The following is a 14,697-nucleotide window of genomic DNA, read 5'->3' on the forward strand; positions in this document are numbered from 1 at the left end:
TCTCATAAACATTCCCATATTTAAGCACATTATTCAGAGTGACGTTCCAGTGCGGGAAGGAGGGAGTGCTGCCCTGCTGGAGGTACTGTTTGTCAGATGTGATGCTCATTCAAAGTCCTATCAAACCTCCCTGCTGGACACTGAATAACCGATGGCACTGTTTCAAAGAGCAGGGAAGTTTCTCCTGATGTTCTGGCCGCTGATTATTCCTCAATCAACATCCTTAAAAAGCAAAATCACTGGAAATATTCAGCAGGTCAGCGGGCATTCATAGAGTGGGAAACAGTTAAGGGACGCAATTTTTCATGTGTGTTCGCCGCGGGTGGGGGGGAGGGGGTGGTTTGCGGAAGTGCCTGGAGGCCCCAGGATTGATGGCTGAGACGGGGCATTGGCCGCTGGAATTCTGGCAGTGCCACCGATCGGGAGGCACTGAGGTGGGCTTTGCCAGAGGACAGTGTTGAGGGGGGTATGTGCCAGTGAACGCAGGGGGAGCGGGGAGAGAGAACGTCCGTGGTGGGGCGGGGGTGTCCTCCATGGCCGTGGGTGGGTGGGGGAAGGGGGGGAGGGGAGGAGTTAATTTTTCTCGGAAGGGAGGCTGCCTTTAAAGATGGCAGTCTGATCTCTGGGTAGCCACGCTTGCTGGCTCTATCAGGACCTGCCTAGTCAGAGTGACAGTGCAAACCGTGTCACCCAAATTTCTTGTGGCAGTGTGTCAGAAGATCTGGTCAGAAAACTTGACAGTGTAACTGGAGAGAATCTGTTGAGTTTTCAGATGCCATTATTTTGGAAAATACCACCTGAGGTTTTGAGGTTCATGACCTTTCGCCAGAAATGGAAAGTGTTAAGTTTCCAACTTCCCAACACATTCCTAATTTCCCCCCGTTCTGATGAAAGGCCTGTGATGTTCTCTATTTTGGTTGTTTAGATGTCTAGAATACGTAGTGTTGAACAAAGAACATCAAGCTAAGTAAATTAACAAAACTGATTTGTTAACACTACTTAAATAAGATTTGAACGTGTTCCTAGGTAAAAGGTTACTAAACTAAACTATATGATATCTCTAACTACAGAACTCCCAACTATACAACTAATCTTTCTCACGCCTAAACACCTTCTCCGAATCAAGGGACATCACATGATATATATGTGACTGCTCTTGATCACCCTCTGGTGGAAAGAAGTATGTAGATGAAATTGTTAACTCTTTATCTCCCACACAATATGCATATTGTTACAAGGTCTTCCACCAGAAAGATTAACTTTGTTTCTCTCTCCACTCTCCACTTCACTTTGGAAGGAGTAACAGGAATGCAGAGTACTGGGCTAATGGCAAGATTCTTGGTAGTGTAGATGAACAGAGAGATCTCGGCATCCAGGTACATAAATCCCTGAAAGTTGCCACCCAGGTTAATAGGGCTGTTAAGAAGGCATATGGTGTGCTAGCCTTTATAAGCAGGGGGATTGAGTTTCGGAACCACAAGGTCATGCTGCAGCTGTACATAACTCTGGTGCGGCCGCACCTGGAGTACTGCGTGCAGTTCTGGTCACCACATTATAGGAAGGATGTGGAAGCTTTGGAAAGGGTTCAGAGGAGATTTACTAGGATGTTGCCTGGTATGGAGGGAAGGTCTTACGAGGAAAGGCTCAGGGAATTGAGGTTGTTTTCGTTAGAGAGGAGAAGGCTGAGAGGTGACTTAATAGAGACATATAAGATAGTCAGAGGGTTAGATAGGGTGGACAGTGAGAGTCTTTTTCCTCGGATGGTGATGACCAACACGAGGGGACATAGCTTTAAATTGAGGGATGATAGATATAGGACAGATTTCAGAGGCAGTTTCTTTACTCAGAGAGTAGTAGGGGTGTGGAATGCCCTGCCTGCAACAGTAGTAGACTCGCCAACTTTAAGGGCATTTAAGTGGTCACTGGATAGACATATGGATGAAAATGGAATAGTTTAGGTCAGATAGGCTTCAGATGGTTTCACAGGTCTGCGCAACATCGAGGGCCGAAGGGCCCGTACTGCGCTGTAGTGTTCTATGTTCTATGTTCTAGATGCTGCCAGACCAGCTGATTATTTCCAGTATTTTCTGTTTTAATTTTATTTGAAAATGGTCCTCCAATTGGATGTGATGTGCAATAGAGGATGAGAATGCAAGGCAATTTGTGATTTTTAAAAATATCTGTGATGTAGATGATATGACTTTGTATCCAGCTGTAGCCTCCTTCACCTACCTTCAGCAATAGCTGGTATTTTGTTAACCGCTGAATTGGTTTCAGTAAGTACGAGTCCAGTCCAAGTTTGTGGTCCAGTTTACGTTGACATTCCTGGTAAAGAGCATACGAGTTAGGAAAAGCTAGCAACCTCCAAATCAATATAGTCTGACCAACAGGACAAATAACCTGCTAACTTGGCGTTACATCAGAAATAAGAAGAGTTGACCAATCGACCAAACCTCGTCCGCCATCCAACATGATTATGACTGACCTTCGACCCCAACTCCACTTTGCCACCTGCTACCCATAGCTCCCGATTCCCTGAGGGATCAGATTTCTGTTTATCTTGGCCTTGAATGTATTCAGTGGTGGAGCAACCTCAACCCAAACAAATACGGGTGAGGTTATCCATTTTGGCCAGAAAAATAGAAAGGCAAATTATTATCGAAATGGAAAGCAGATTCAAAAAGCGTCTGGGCAGAGGGACCTGGGTGGCTTTGTTCATGAATTGTAGAAAGTCGGTATGCAGGTACAGAATGTAATTAAAAACACAAATGGAATGTCAGCAATGTTGCAATATGTGAATATTGTAAGGAGCATAAAGGGTTAATGTAATGTTACTACTCTAGTCACTAGATGGTGCTATAGAGCAGCCATATACATATCACATGCCTCCTTGACTTCTGTGAGACACAAGACAGTGGAATGAAGCCGGACTGATTAGATGTGGGATAGTTTAACTGATAGCATAATTTAGTTTTGTAGAAGTGTAGTGTATTCTTTACTTATCTACTTCCTTAGTAAATGTTCGAATCTAATTAAGTGTAGCATAATACATGAGCTTTGTTTGTTAAACACTGCTTGATGTTCTTTGTCAACACTACAAACTTCACCATCCTGAAGAACAAAGAACAAAACAAGCATTTATTGCAAAAGGGCCAATTAAAATTTAGATTTATTGTCACGTGTACCGAGGTACAGTGAAAATTATTTTTCTGCGTACAATCCAGGCAGATTGCTCCATACATGAAAAACATAGAACTTACGATAAATACATAAGGATACATATGCTGCCACCCTCATAGGTTAGTACACATTCCCAGGTCTCTCTCTTCCTGCACCCCCTTTGGCATTCTACCATTTCATTCATACTGTCAATTTAGATCATAGTCTTTAAAAAGTTGATACCTGAAAGAAAGGGCAGTCTGAACATTGTCTCCAAAGATACTCGGAACGGGGTTTATTCTGGCAGTACTTCACATACATTTGGAAATTCTCCCTCTGAAGAGTAGAGTGAAAAATACTCACATGAATCTGTAAGGTACATTTAAAATTAATGTAGATTTAAAGATTAGCAAGAGCCTCGGCTGAACATACCCTTTCAAGGAAGCAAAGTCCGACTTTCTCTGGCATTTCAATGCAGTTCTGAAGGTCATTAAGAAAAATTCTGAGGAAGACATGAAGGCAACATTAATGCAAAAGCGCCTCCTGCAATCCACTAAGGGAGATGCAACAGATTGTTCTTTACCTGCTGTGAAAATCATAGATCTCTGACATATTGCCAAACAATATCTCCTTCTTGTTCTCCAGTAAGGAAGGCATGAGAGATATCATGACTGGGTTGTCCATCTCCATTTTGTAACCCTGCAAATTACAGATAAAATCAACTTGAGCAGATGCCCAGAGGCAGGAAGCAGAGGTGGGAGCGGTGCCATCACTCCAGCTCCTCCCAGTCAATGACCAGCTTTGCTCAGGGGCTGACACCCAGTGTCAATACCCCCATTTGCATTTGAAGGCCATCAAATGGGTATCAGGTAGGCACCCAACGCACCTAGATGTTGCCAGATTCCGAGTTGGCAGCTGGGCTACCTTCGTGGGAAGATTGGGTTCAACAAATAATTACCAGCTACCCCCCTGCCCTCAGTTTCCACCCAAACTGACGATGATGGTCTCACAAGATGCTCGAACTGCCCCATTCATTCCTCAAGTGATCATCATCAATCTGTGCCCCTGCTTCAGCAACTTCCAGAAAAATCCTTCACCATTCAGCCCCTCACAACTGTCAATGATTTTACAATCCTGTTAGATATCCCCCCCCTTCGCCCCCACCTTGCCTGACCCCGCTCCAGGAAAGCTACCCCATATCTGCAACCGTACAAATAATCTAAGCCAGATAATCAAACAAAAAGCAACAATACAGATTGCAGTGTTACCTGTAGCACACTGTTCAGCTCCTCCACATACACACGCTCAGTATCTATCAGCTCGTTTATCACGTGCCTGTAAAATAAACACTGAAGTTACAAGGTAACAATAACGTGCCTTTATACAGCACCCTTAATGTAAGACAATGTCCCAACACGCTTCACAGGACTGCAGTTGGATTAAATTTTACAATGAACCACATAAGGAGATATAGGCCGCGATTTTATGGCCACACTGCGCCTGAAAAGCAGCTCACCGCGGCACAGCATGGCCGATAGAAGCCGGGAGACCCCCGCCTCACAACACCTCACTAGATGCTGCAATGTAAATGCCGCCCATTGTGGGCGGGGTCGCTTTTCAGCAAATCTGCATATTACAGCCAGACACATGGCCTCATTCTAACGTGCACATTCCCCAGTTACCCGAGGCTGTAGGATCTAGCTCCTTTGATTCGGAGACGTCGAGCGACCGCCGTTCAGCACTGGTCTCCACAAATGGGGACCAGATGGCACGGCACTCATGGGGGTCTGCCAGGGGATCAGAGCCGCCCAGGTGCATGCCCTTTGGTGAGGATGGCACCCTGGCATAGCCAGCCTGGCGTCCTGGGACTGCCAATGTGCCCAGGAGGCACTGCCAGCTGGCATGGGCACTGCAAGGGTGCCAGCTTGGCATTGTCAAGGTAGCAAACTGGTATTTTGTGCGTGGGTGTGATTGGGCCGGGGTGCCCTACGTGGGTGTTTGGGGGGGGGTGGGGGGGAGAGGGCAGGGTGCCACAACTCTCCCACAGTGCTTGGGGCTTGGGGAGGGGCCGGGATGGCTCGGGCGTCTCAGAGATCGGGATGCCATTTAAAAATGATGCTTTAAACTCCATCCCTCTAGAAATGAAGGACAAAATTCCGTTTGCGTTCTTAATCACCTGTTGCACCTGTAAACCAACTTTCTGTGACTCATGCACTAGCACACCCAGGTCTCTCTGCACAGCGGCATGCTTTAATATTTTAGCATTTAAATAATAATCCCGTTTGCTGTTATTCCTACCAAAATGGATAACCTCACATTTGTCAACATTGTATTCCATCTGCCAGAACCTAGCTCATAACAGGGGCTGGTTTAGCTCACTCGGCTAAATCGCTGGCTTTTAAAGCAGACCAAGCAGGCCGGCAGCAAGGTTCGATTCCCGTACCAGCCTCCCAGGCGCCGGAATGTGGCAACTAGGGGCTTTTCACAGTAACTTCATTGAAGTCTACTTGTGACAATAAGCGATTTTCATAATGGCCAGCATTTATTGCCCATCCCTAATAGCCCCTGAACTGAGTGGTTTGTAAGGCAATTTCAGAGGACAATTAAGAAGCAGCCGTATTGCTGTGGTTCTGTAGTCATATGTTAGAGGGTCAGTACTGAGGGAGTGCTGCACTATCAGAGGGTCAGTACTGAGGGAGTGCCGCACTGTCAGAGGGTCAGTACTGAGGGAGTGCTGCACTGTCAGAGGGTCAGTACTGAGGGAGTGCTGCACTGTCAGAGGGTCACTATTGAGGGAGTGCAGCACTGTCAGAGGGTCAGTGCTGAGGGAGTGCCGCACTGTCAGAGGGTCACTATTGAGGGAGTGCCGCACTGTCAGAGGGTCAGTACTGAGGGAGTGCTGCATTGTCAGAGGGTCAGTACTGAGGGAGCCCCGCACTGTCAGAGGGTCACTATTGAGGGAGTGCCGCACTGTCAGAGGGTCACTATTGAGGGAGTGCCGCACTGTCAGAGGGTCAGTGCTGAGGGAGTTCTGCACTGTCAGAGGGTCAGTACTGAGGGAGCGCTGCACTGTCAGAGGGTCAGTACTGAGGGGGTGCTGCACTGTCAGAGGGTCAGTACTGAGGGAGTGCTGCACTGTCAGAGGGTCAGTACTGAGGGAGTGCCGCACTGTCAGAGGGTCAGTACTGAGGGGGTGCCGCACTGTCAGAGGGTCAGTACTGAGGGGGTGCCGCACTGTCAGAGGGTCAGTACTGAGGGAGTGCTGCACTGTCAGAGGGTCAGTACTGAGGGGGTGCCGCACTGTCAGAGGGTCAGTACTGAGGGGATGCCGCACTGTCAGAGGGTCAGTACTGAGGGAGTGCCGCACTGTCAGAGGGTCAGTACTGAGGGAGTGCCGCACTGTCAGAGGGTCTGTACTGAGGGAGTGCCGCACTGTCAGAGGGTCAGTACTGAGGGAGTGCCGCACTGTCAGAGGGTCAGTACTGAGGGAGTGCTGCACTGTCAGAGGGTCAGTACTGAGGGGATGCCGCACTGTCAGAGGGTCAGTACTGAGGGAGTGCCGCACTGTCAGAGGGTCTGTACTGAGGGAGTGCCGCACTGTCAGAGGGTCAGTACTGAGGGAGTGCTGCACTGTCAGAGGGTCAGTACTGAGGGAGTGCCGCACTGTCAGAGGGTCAGTACTGAGGGAGTGCCGCACTGTCAGAGGGTCAGTACTGAGGGAGTGCTGCACTGTCAGAGGGTCAGTACTGAGGGAGTGCCGCACTGTCAGAGGGTCAGTACTGAGGGAGTGCCGCACTGTCAGAGGGTCAGTACTGAGGGAGTGCCGCACTGTCAGAGGGTCAGTACTGAGGGAGTGCCGCACTGTCAGAGGGTCAGTACTGAGGGAGTGCCGCACTGTCAGAGGGTCAGTACTGAGGGAGTGCTGCACTGTCAGAGGGTCAGTACTGAGGGAGTGCCGCACTGTCAGAGGGTCAGTACTGAGGGAGTGCCGCACTGTCAGAGGGTCAGTACTGAGGGAGTGCTGCACTGTCAGAGGTTTCATTTTTCCCATTGGACCTTCTACCAAGACCAGGGGCTAGATATTCCACAGCCCCGCGGCAAAATCGCGTCCTGTGCAGGTGTGGAGAATCCACTTTTACGACAGGATCGGGTCCCGTTGCTGACCCTGCAATTTACCGGAACTCACGCATAGCGGCTGCGGACTCAGTCCGTGGCCACCCTGATGGGGGGGGGGGGCGGATCAAATACCCGGGGGAGGGGACAATGCCATAATACAATTCCAGAATGCTGAGGACATTTCTAAGTTAGTGCTATGGTCAACATCAATAATCCCTTATACAGATTATCAATCAATATTTTCTTGCTGTTTCTGGAACTTGCTGTGCACAAATTGACTGCTGAGTTTCCTACAATGCACTAAAAGTGAAAGCCACTTTTTCTTCACACACAGAGCCACACACAGCTTTCACTTCTGTGTGTTTCTGACTTCTCATCAACCAATTAAAATGAGCCGGAGGTGACTTTAACTCTCAAATATACTTCTTGCAGGGCCACGTCAACTGATGTATCCACATCGAAGACATAATGAAAGTTGTTGAACGAGGTGAGCAAAGGTCAGCAGATTCAGCTGAAAGGAAAAATTGCATTCCGATGTTTATCGGTCTTTGTGTCATAATAATGGTAAATGATCTGTTTACAAAAACATGAATTTAATGAATGTTCCTATCTGAAATATAATCAGCAGAGGGGGTAATTATGACTAAGGAAGACAGTGAACCAGTCTTACATTATAAACCCATTTCCATTAATGTCCAACAGGAGATAGGTATTTAATGATTGCATGTATCCAATAACGCCTGCTTTATCACCATACAAAAACAATCTCAATGAAGTCTTCTGATCCATTTTAATTGACATTTTACAGGAACCCTTAAACACTTCAGTTAGTTATGCAATCTCTTACCCTTTTAAGATTTCCAAGCTGTCGTCACTCTCAGAATTTAAGGAGTATAATATACTCCTTGTTTGACTGACTTCATGCATGACCTCAATCTGGGTGTGGAAAAGAAAGAAAGATTGTTCTGATCTTCTGCAGAGTTCCTTGCAAACATTTCTCTTTGCACCCTTTCCTCCTCTTCCCTCCCTGCATCCACAGGCCAGCTTTGTCTGATTGGCAGGGGCTTATTGCCATACTCTGGAGTTGCTGTGCCTCTCGGAAGTGTGGGCTTTCTTTCCTGCCCCGCAAACCTTGCCCCTCCCCGGTAGGCCCCGAGATCACCAACTCACTGAACAACTAATATCCCACAGCACCGGTCAGCAATTGCCCACTTTATTTGGACAGATCCAAATGGTGCCTGTAAACTGGACACGAGGGGTGGACACCAATTTTAAACATCAAAGCCTTGCTCCTCGAGCACAGAAGCAGAGAATTGGCCCTCAAAGGTCTGGCTGTGGAAGAAGATGGTCCCTTTCCTCCTGGACCTATTATGTTTTTTGTTGAATTGATCATCAGCAGTGAGGAGAAACGAGGTCACACACTCTGCTTCACCGTGACTCTGCCCTCTGAACAATTCAGGGAACTGCAGAGAGATAGTCCAATGAACTGTTCAGTAGGAAAGTCAAATCTGATTGGATGAATGCCTGGAGGTTCCATCACATGACCATCTGCCTCGGCCCGCCCCATCCCCACACTCCCATCGGTTCGTCCTCCAAGAGCTCACCTTTCCATGTCCAATTGGAAAGGAAACAAGCATTTTTTAAAACCAATATAATGATAATAATAATAATCTTCATTGTCGCAAGCAGGCTTACATTAACACTGCAATGAAGTTACTGTGAAAATCCCCTAGTCTCCACATTCCGGCGCCTGTTCGGGTACACAGAGGGAGAATTCAGAATGTACAATTCACCTGACAGCATGTCTTTCGGGAGTTGTGGGAGGAAACCGGAGCACCCGGAGGAAACCCACACAGACACGAGGAGAACGTGCAGACTCCACACAGACAGTGACCCAAACTGGGAATCGAACCCAGGACCCTGGCACTGTCAAGCACCAATGCTAACCACTGTGTTTCCGTGCCTTAAACTGACCTTACGCCCTTCCCATCTTTGGCCAGCTCCACGATTTTGACAACTGATAAAATGCTCAATGAATATGAAGAGAAACGGTTTTGTTTAACACCCTGTGACCTTCCTCCGAGATTATTCTGGCATCAATGATGAGGAGGTTGATGCTGGATGGTTGGTAGCCAGGGAGCTCAACAAGTCTCCCCATTCCTGCCTTTACTTTAAGTTTTTACTCTGCTGCCTTTGAGGGAGATCAACAATTGTTGAATTGGATCAGTAAAAGCAGTTTAAATATATTTAAGGTTGTCAACTTTTGTAAGCCTTTCCTTTCATATTTAACTCCTAGGTTTTAGAAGTTCCCACAGCGATAATCAAATCAGGTGAGTTGTATTTTTGTCCTGGTCAGCAACTATCCCTCAACGCTCGTCACAAAAAAAATAGATGATTATCAGATTGCTGTTTGTAGGTGCTTGCTGTGAGCAATTTGGCTGTCACTTTTCCTGTACAACTAAAGTTATAAGGGAGACGGCACGGTGGAACAGTGGTTAGCACTGTTGCCTCACAGCTCCAGCATCCCATGTTCGATTCCCGGCTTGGGTCACTGTCTGTGTGGAGTCTGCGCGTTCCCCCCGGGTGTGCATTGGTTTCTTCCAGGTGCTCCGATTTCCTCCCACAACGCAAAGATGTGCAAGTTGTGTGGACTGGCCATGCTAAATTGCCCTTAGTGTCCAAAAAAAAGGTCAGGTGGGGATACGGGAATGTGGGCTGAGGATGTTGTTTCGGAGGGTTGGTGCAGACCTGATCGGTCGAATGCCTCCTTCTGCACTGTAAATTCTATGAGCTACTTTGAAAAGTATATTGTTATTTGTAAAGCACGTTGGGACATGCTAAGGTCATGAAATGGAAGCTTTCTCTTTATTTGATCATTTCAATCCCATTCCTCCTTATCACCTCTATCTCTCTGCTGCTTCATGTCACTACCTGCGAGGCCTGGTTTCAATCTGTCTTGGGATTTTCTTTCCATGATTACCTCCTCCTTCTCATTGGACCTTGCCCTAAGAGGTTGTTAGTAACAATAGACCATTGGAAAAATTGATTAGGTCCATCCATGATTAGGTTTGGCAAAGTTCTGCAATGGTTTGACGTTGCCTTCCACAATATGGCTGACTAGGAAACCCTCCCACTCTTACCGTCTGCCATCGAGCATATCAGAAGTCCGATAATCAACCTCCTTGACCACATAGTCAATGCATCATCCATGGCCATCAGATCCTTAAGTGGGACTTGAACCTGGAACTTTTCCCCAGAGGTAGGAATACTACCCACTGCACTGCAAGCCCTCCCCCATGATCACCATCCATGCCAATTCAGAAAGGGCCAAATGGTAATGTCAGGACTCTCTCTGGAGACAAATAAGGGCAAATAACCACTTACATTGGGATTGGGGCCTGTGTGCTGGGCCAGTTTCCAACACAGCTACTGTGCAAAATAAAATGATTATGGGTAATTTATGATAGCATTTAATATCAATTACTCGCATTGACAAATCATTTCTGTTTTCTTAAAGTATGTGGCACAGGTTCAGAGGCTTATACTTTGAATAAATAATTAATCATTGTTCCCCTATTGTCTTGAATGAGTTCCATGTTTGTTTAATGTTATCTGTGAAAGCAGGTTATTCACTAAGATTAGAGGGTTGAGGTAGAAAAACAGATACTTCTTTCAACAACATCAGACACATGTTTCAGCTCTGCCCGAGTGGGTTCCATTCCATCCTTCTAAGGCAGAAGGTTGTGGGTTCAAATCTCGTGCCAGAGTCAGTCAGGTTCAGCTGGGACTGGGTAAAACACCAGTTAGGCCACAGCTAGAGTACTGTGTACAGTTCTGGTCACCACATTACAGGAAGGATGTGATCTCACCGAAGAGGGTGTGGTGCAGAGATTTACGAGGGTGTTGCCAGGAACGGAGAATTTTCACCATGAGGAAAGTCTGAATGGGCTAGGATCGTTTTCATTGCAGCACAGGGAGGCTGTGGGGAGATTTAGTTGTGGTGTATAAAATTATGAAGGGTTTAGAGAGGATAAGGAAGGATCTGTTCCTCTTAGCACAGAGGTCAATTAATACATTTGAAGAAATTGGTGTAAGGATTAATGGGGCGTTGAGGAGAAATCGTTAACCCAAAGGTTGGTTGGGGTCTGGGACTCTCTCCCTAAAAGGGGTGGTAGAGACAGAAATCCTGGCTGCAGTTAAAAACTACTTGGAGATGTACTTCAGCTTTGATAAAGGGTCATCTGGACTCGAAACGTTAGCTCTTTTCTCTCCATACAGATGCTGCTAGATCTGCTGAGATATTCCAGCATTTTCTCTTTTGGATCTGTACTTGAAGGGCCCTTATCTAGTGGGTGGCACGATAGCATAGTGGTGAGCACAGTTGCTTCACAGCTCCAGGGTCCCGGGTTCGATTCCGGCTTGGGTCACTGTCTGTGCGGAGTCTGCACGTTTCCCCATGTCTGCGTGGGTTTCCTCCGGGTGCTCTGGTTTCCTCGCATGGTCCAAAGATGTACAGGTTAGGTGGATTGGCCATGCTAAATTGCCCTTAGGTTAGATGGGGTTACTGGGTTACAGGGACGGGGTGGAGATGTGGCTTAAGTGGGTGCTCTTTCCAAGAGCCGGTGCAGACTCGATGGGCCAAATGGCCTCCTTCTGCACTGTAAATTCTAGGATTCTATGATTACCCGAAACAGCTATGGAGCATGGACTGGAAATGAGGTTAGACTAGTTAACTCTTTGTTGGTCAGCAAAGACACAATGGGCTGAATGGCCTCCTTCTCGGCTATAAATCTGTCCTCGTTTCTATGTATCACTAACAAGAATTGATTGGCCTAAACGTGTTGTTAGGTGGCTCTATGATGCTATATGTGAAACACTCTGACATACCAGACACTCTTAAATGTTACGATAATTAAGGTTAATGTTTTTTTTGTCACAAATTACCTTGCGAACACTCTGTAGTTTTCTGGAGCTTCTCTTTCCATACAGGGAAATGTCAAAAGGGAACTTTGAACCCGAACTTGAATCCATTCCTTCAAAATAAACAGACGTCCTTAAGAGGCTGTGGAGGATCCAGCACAGAACCTTCTCCACCCCCACATCACCTTTCCACCTCACCACCCCATACCCCTTTCCCACCCCCCCATCCTCCCTCTGCGTGCATTCCCACTCCCACCGCCATCATCTCCCCTCCCCCACACTTGTGACAACACCGCCACACCGCCCTCATACCCCCACCCCATACCACCTTCACTTGCCCCATACCTCCTCCATCCCCCCTCCCCACAACGCCCCCGTACCTCCCTCCCCTACACCGCCCTCGCTAACCCATTCCCCCCCCCCCCCCCAATCTCCTTCACCAACCTCACCGCCCACTCCCCCACATCCCACATATTTCCCACCCCCATCCTCCCCGGCTGGATGTTTTGACTTCTGATCTAACTGCCTGTTAGTGACCTGTAGCCCCATCTAATGTTGTGCTTCAATGTCCTGGAGCGGACAAATCTGATTTACGAAAACAGCATGGTCTATAAATGTTACTCAGCCACACAGTATCAGATTGTTTAGTCAAGATATCCAACAAGTTGAAATATCAATGGCTTTGAGATAGTGGACAGGGGAATGCCATATAGAAGATAAAAGTCTTTCGAATAACCACGGGACATTTCATATAAACCACGGGACATTTCACATAAACCACGGGACATTTCTAAATGCTGCATTTAATGGCAGTGAAGAAAAAGAGAATTTGGGGTGAAAAGGGCAAATATTTGCGTAAATGAAAATAAGATTATTGTCTCATTATTCACGATGGATGCTGGTCTAACAATATCCTACATGGCACCTCAGATCTCCAACTATTTTGGAATTAGTTCATATTTAAACAAGTTCTACCTTCTTTTGGAATCCCTCCATAACCTTGTTCCTCTATCTCTGTAATCGCCTCCAACTCCATAATCTCCCAACAGCTCCTCAATTCTGGCCTTTTCAACATCTACAATTTTAGCTGCTCCACCATTGTTTGGACCTTTCACTGGCTGGGTCCTGGGCCCTGGAATTCCCTCCATAAACATTCCTGCCTCTCTATCTTTCCGTGTTTTAGACACATCTCTTTGACCGAGCTGTCGGTCATCTGCCGTCATGTCTCCGGATGTGGGTCGGTGCCCTTGTGGAGCACCTTGGGACATGTGAGTAAGGGGACACAAGTCAAATACATCAAACCAAAACCCAAAGATGCCCAAAAACCAGACATATTTTTCATTGTTTTTTCCCTCCCCCCCCAAGAATAACCTTCTCTTCAACTGCTGACAGAGCAGTGCGTTGCAATCTGCGATTCTAGCCACAGGGCTTTTGCTTGATACAAGCTACTGCAGTCATTAGATTCTCAGCTGATGCTAGAAACAGTTCACATGCTGAGAAAAAAATGTCTTTTTGATTAGTCGCATGATCCAAAAAGCAACAAGATCCAAAATACGGCATGGACTTGCTCCCGAGGTTGCTGTTTGGGACGCTGTACCTGTTTATAAATACAAGTTGTTGGCGTTGAAGTATTGTTCATGATACCACTGTTATCTCCAAGGTGCCACAGTTAGGTTTATCACACTGTGCTTCATTATTCAGAGGACGAAATGGAAGACACAATCTATATTCTTCTTGCAAATGTAACTTTTTCCATCATTGACATTCAATCTTTCTCAGGTGGTCTTCTTGATTTACTCAACTGTCATCCTCAGTATAGGAACAGGAGGAGGCCCTGCGTGGGGTCGGAGAATTTCGCCCGTGGTCAGTGTGGTCAGTGGAGGGATGGGTCAGTGTGTGTTGGTCGAAGCAACTCAGGAGTAACAGATCCTCCGGGTGGGGCCCTGTGGATCCTCACCACTGCGGTGTGTGCCAACCTCCTTATTATTGGTGACTGCTCTGTCCTTGGCCACACCCGTCACCTCCAGGCCCTTGAGGATTCTTACGTCGAGCATCCCTCAGCCAGGCTGGGCCCTCTTCCAGTGACTGTGGGAGAGCTTCTCGGTGGAGACACAGAGAGGGAACCTTTAGCCCCACACGTGGTTCACAGCAGTGAGGGGGGAGGGGGTGGTGAAGGAAGGATTGAGGGGTGAAGAGAGGGCAGGGCCGCATGGAGGGGTTGGGGAATGGATGCTCGCGTGTGGGTGGAAAGGTCTCGGGGAGGGGGGAGGGTGTAGGGTGTTGACATTCTTGTGTCACTGGAGGCCACTCCTCTTGTTCATGCTTTCCAAACGGGGTTGCTGCCACTTCGTCCCAGGCGGCACTGGCTGCCCGGTCACTGACCATCCTCAACCCTCGGGGGAACAGGACAGTCCTCCTGGACTCCACCGCATCTACAGGCATACCCAGGTTCGCGTTTCCAAATCCTGGGGCTGGTCTATGAGTGCTATGAGCTGAGTGGGG

The 14,697-nt window shown here is 47.5% G+C and overlaps 1 protein-coding gene across 3 annotated transcripts in view; it reads right to left on the reverse strand.

Annotated features, from left to right (window-relative positions):
- mcf2a (MCF.2 cell line derived transforming sequence a) overlaps nucleotides 1-14,697 on the reverse strand; it is a 212,208-nt gene that overhangs the window by 58,140 nt on the left and 139,371 nt on the right. For all 3 annotated transcript variants that reach the window (XM_038775496.1, XM_038775498.1, XM_038775497.1), the window contains 7 exons: nucleotides 12,220-12,308; nucleotides 8,123-8,211; nucleotides 4,428-4,494; nucleotides 3,743-3,858; nucleotides 3,592-3,661; nucleotides 3,403-3,495; nucleotides 2,233-2,325 (listed from right to left, as the gene is read on the reverse strand). In XM_038775496.1, coding sequence (XP_038631424.1) covers nucleotides 2,233-2,325; nucleotides 3,403-3,495; nucleotides 3,592-3,661; nucleotides 3,743-3,858; nucleotides 4,428-4,494; nucleotides 8,123-8,211; nucleotides 12,220-12,308 — 617 coding nt within the window. The remainder of the gene's footprint in view (nucleotides 1-2,232; nucleotides 2,326-3,402; nucleotides 3,496-3,591; nucleotides 3,662-3,742; nucleotides 3,859-4,427; nucleotides 4,495-8,122; nucleotides 8,212-12,219; nucleotides 12,309-14,697) is intronic.

The sequence above is a fragment of the Scyliorhinus canicula genome, chromosome 17 (assembly GCF_902713615.1).
Source record: "Scyliorhinus canicula chromosome 17, sScyCan1.1, whole genome shotgun sequence".
In the NCBI taxonomy this organism is placed as follows: domain Eukaryota; kingdom Metazoa; phylum Chordata; class Chondrichthyes; order Carcharhiniformes; family Scyliorhinidae; genus Scyliorhinus; species Scyliorhinus canicula.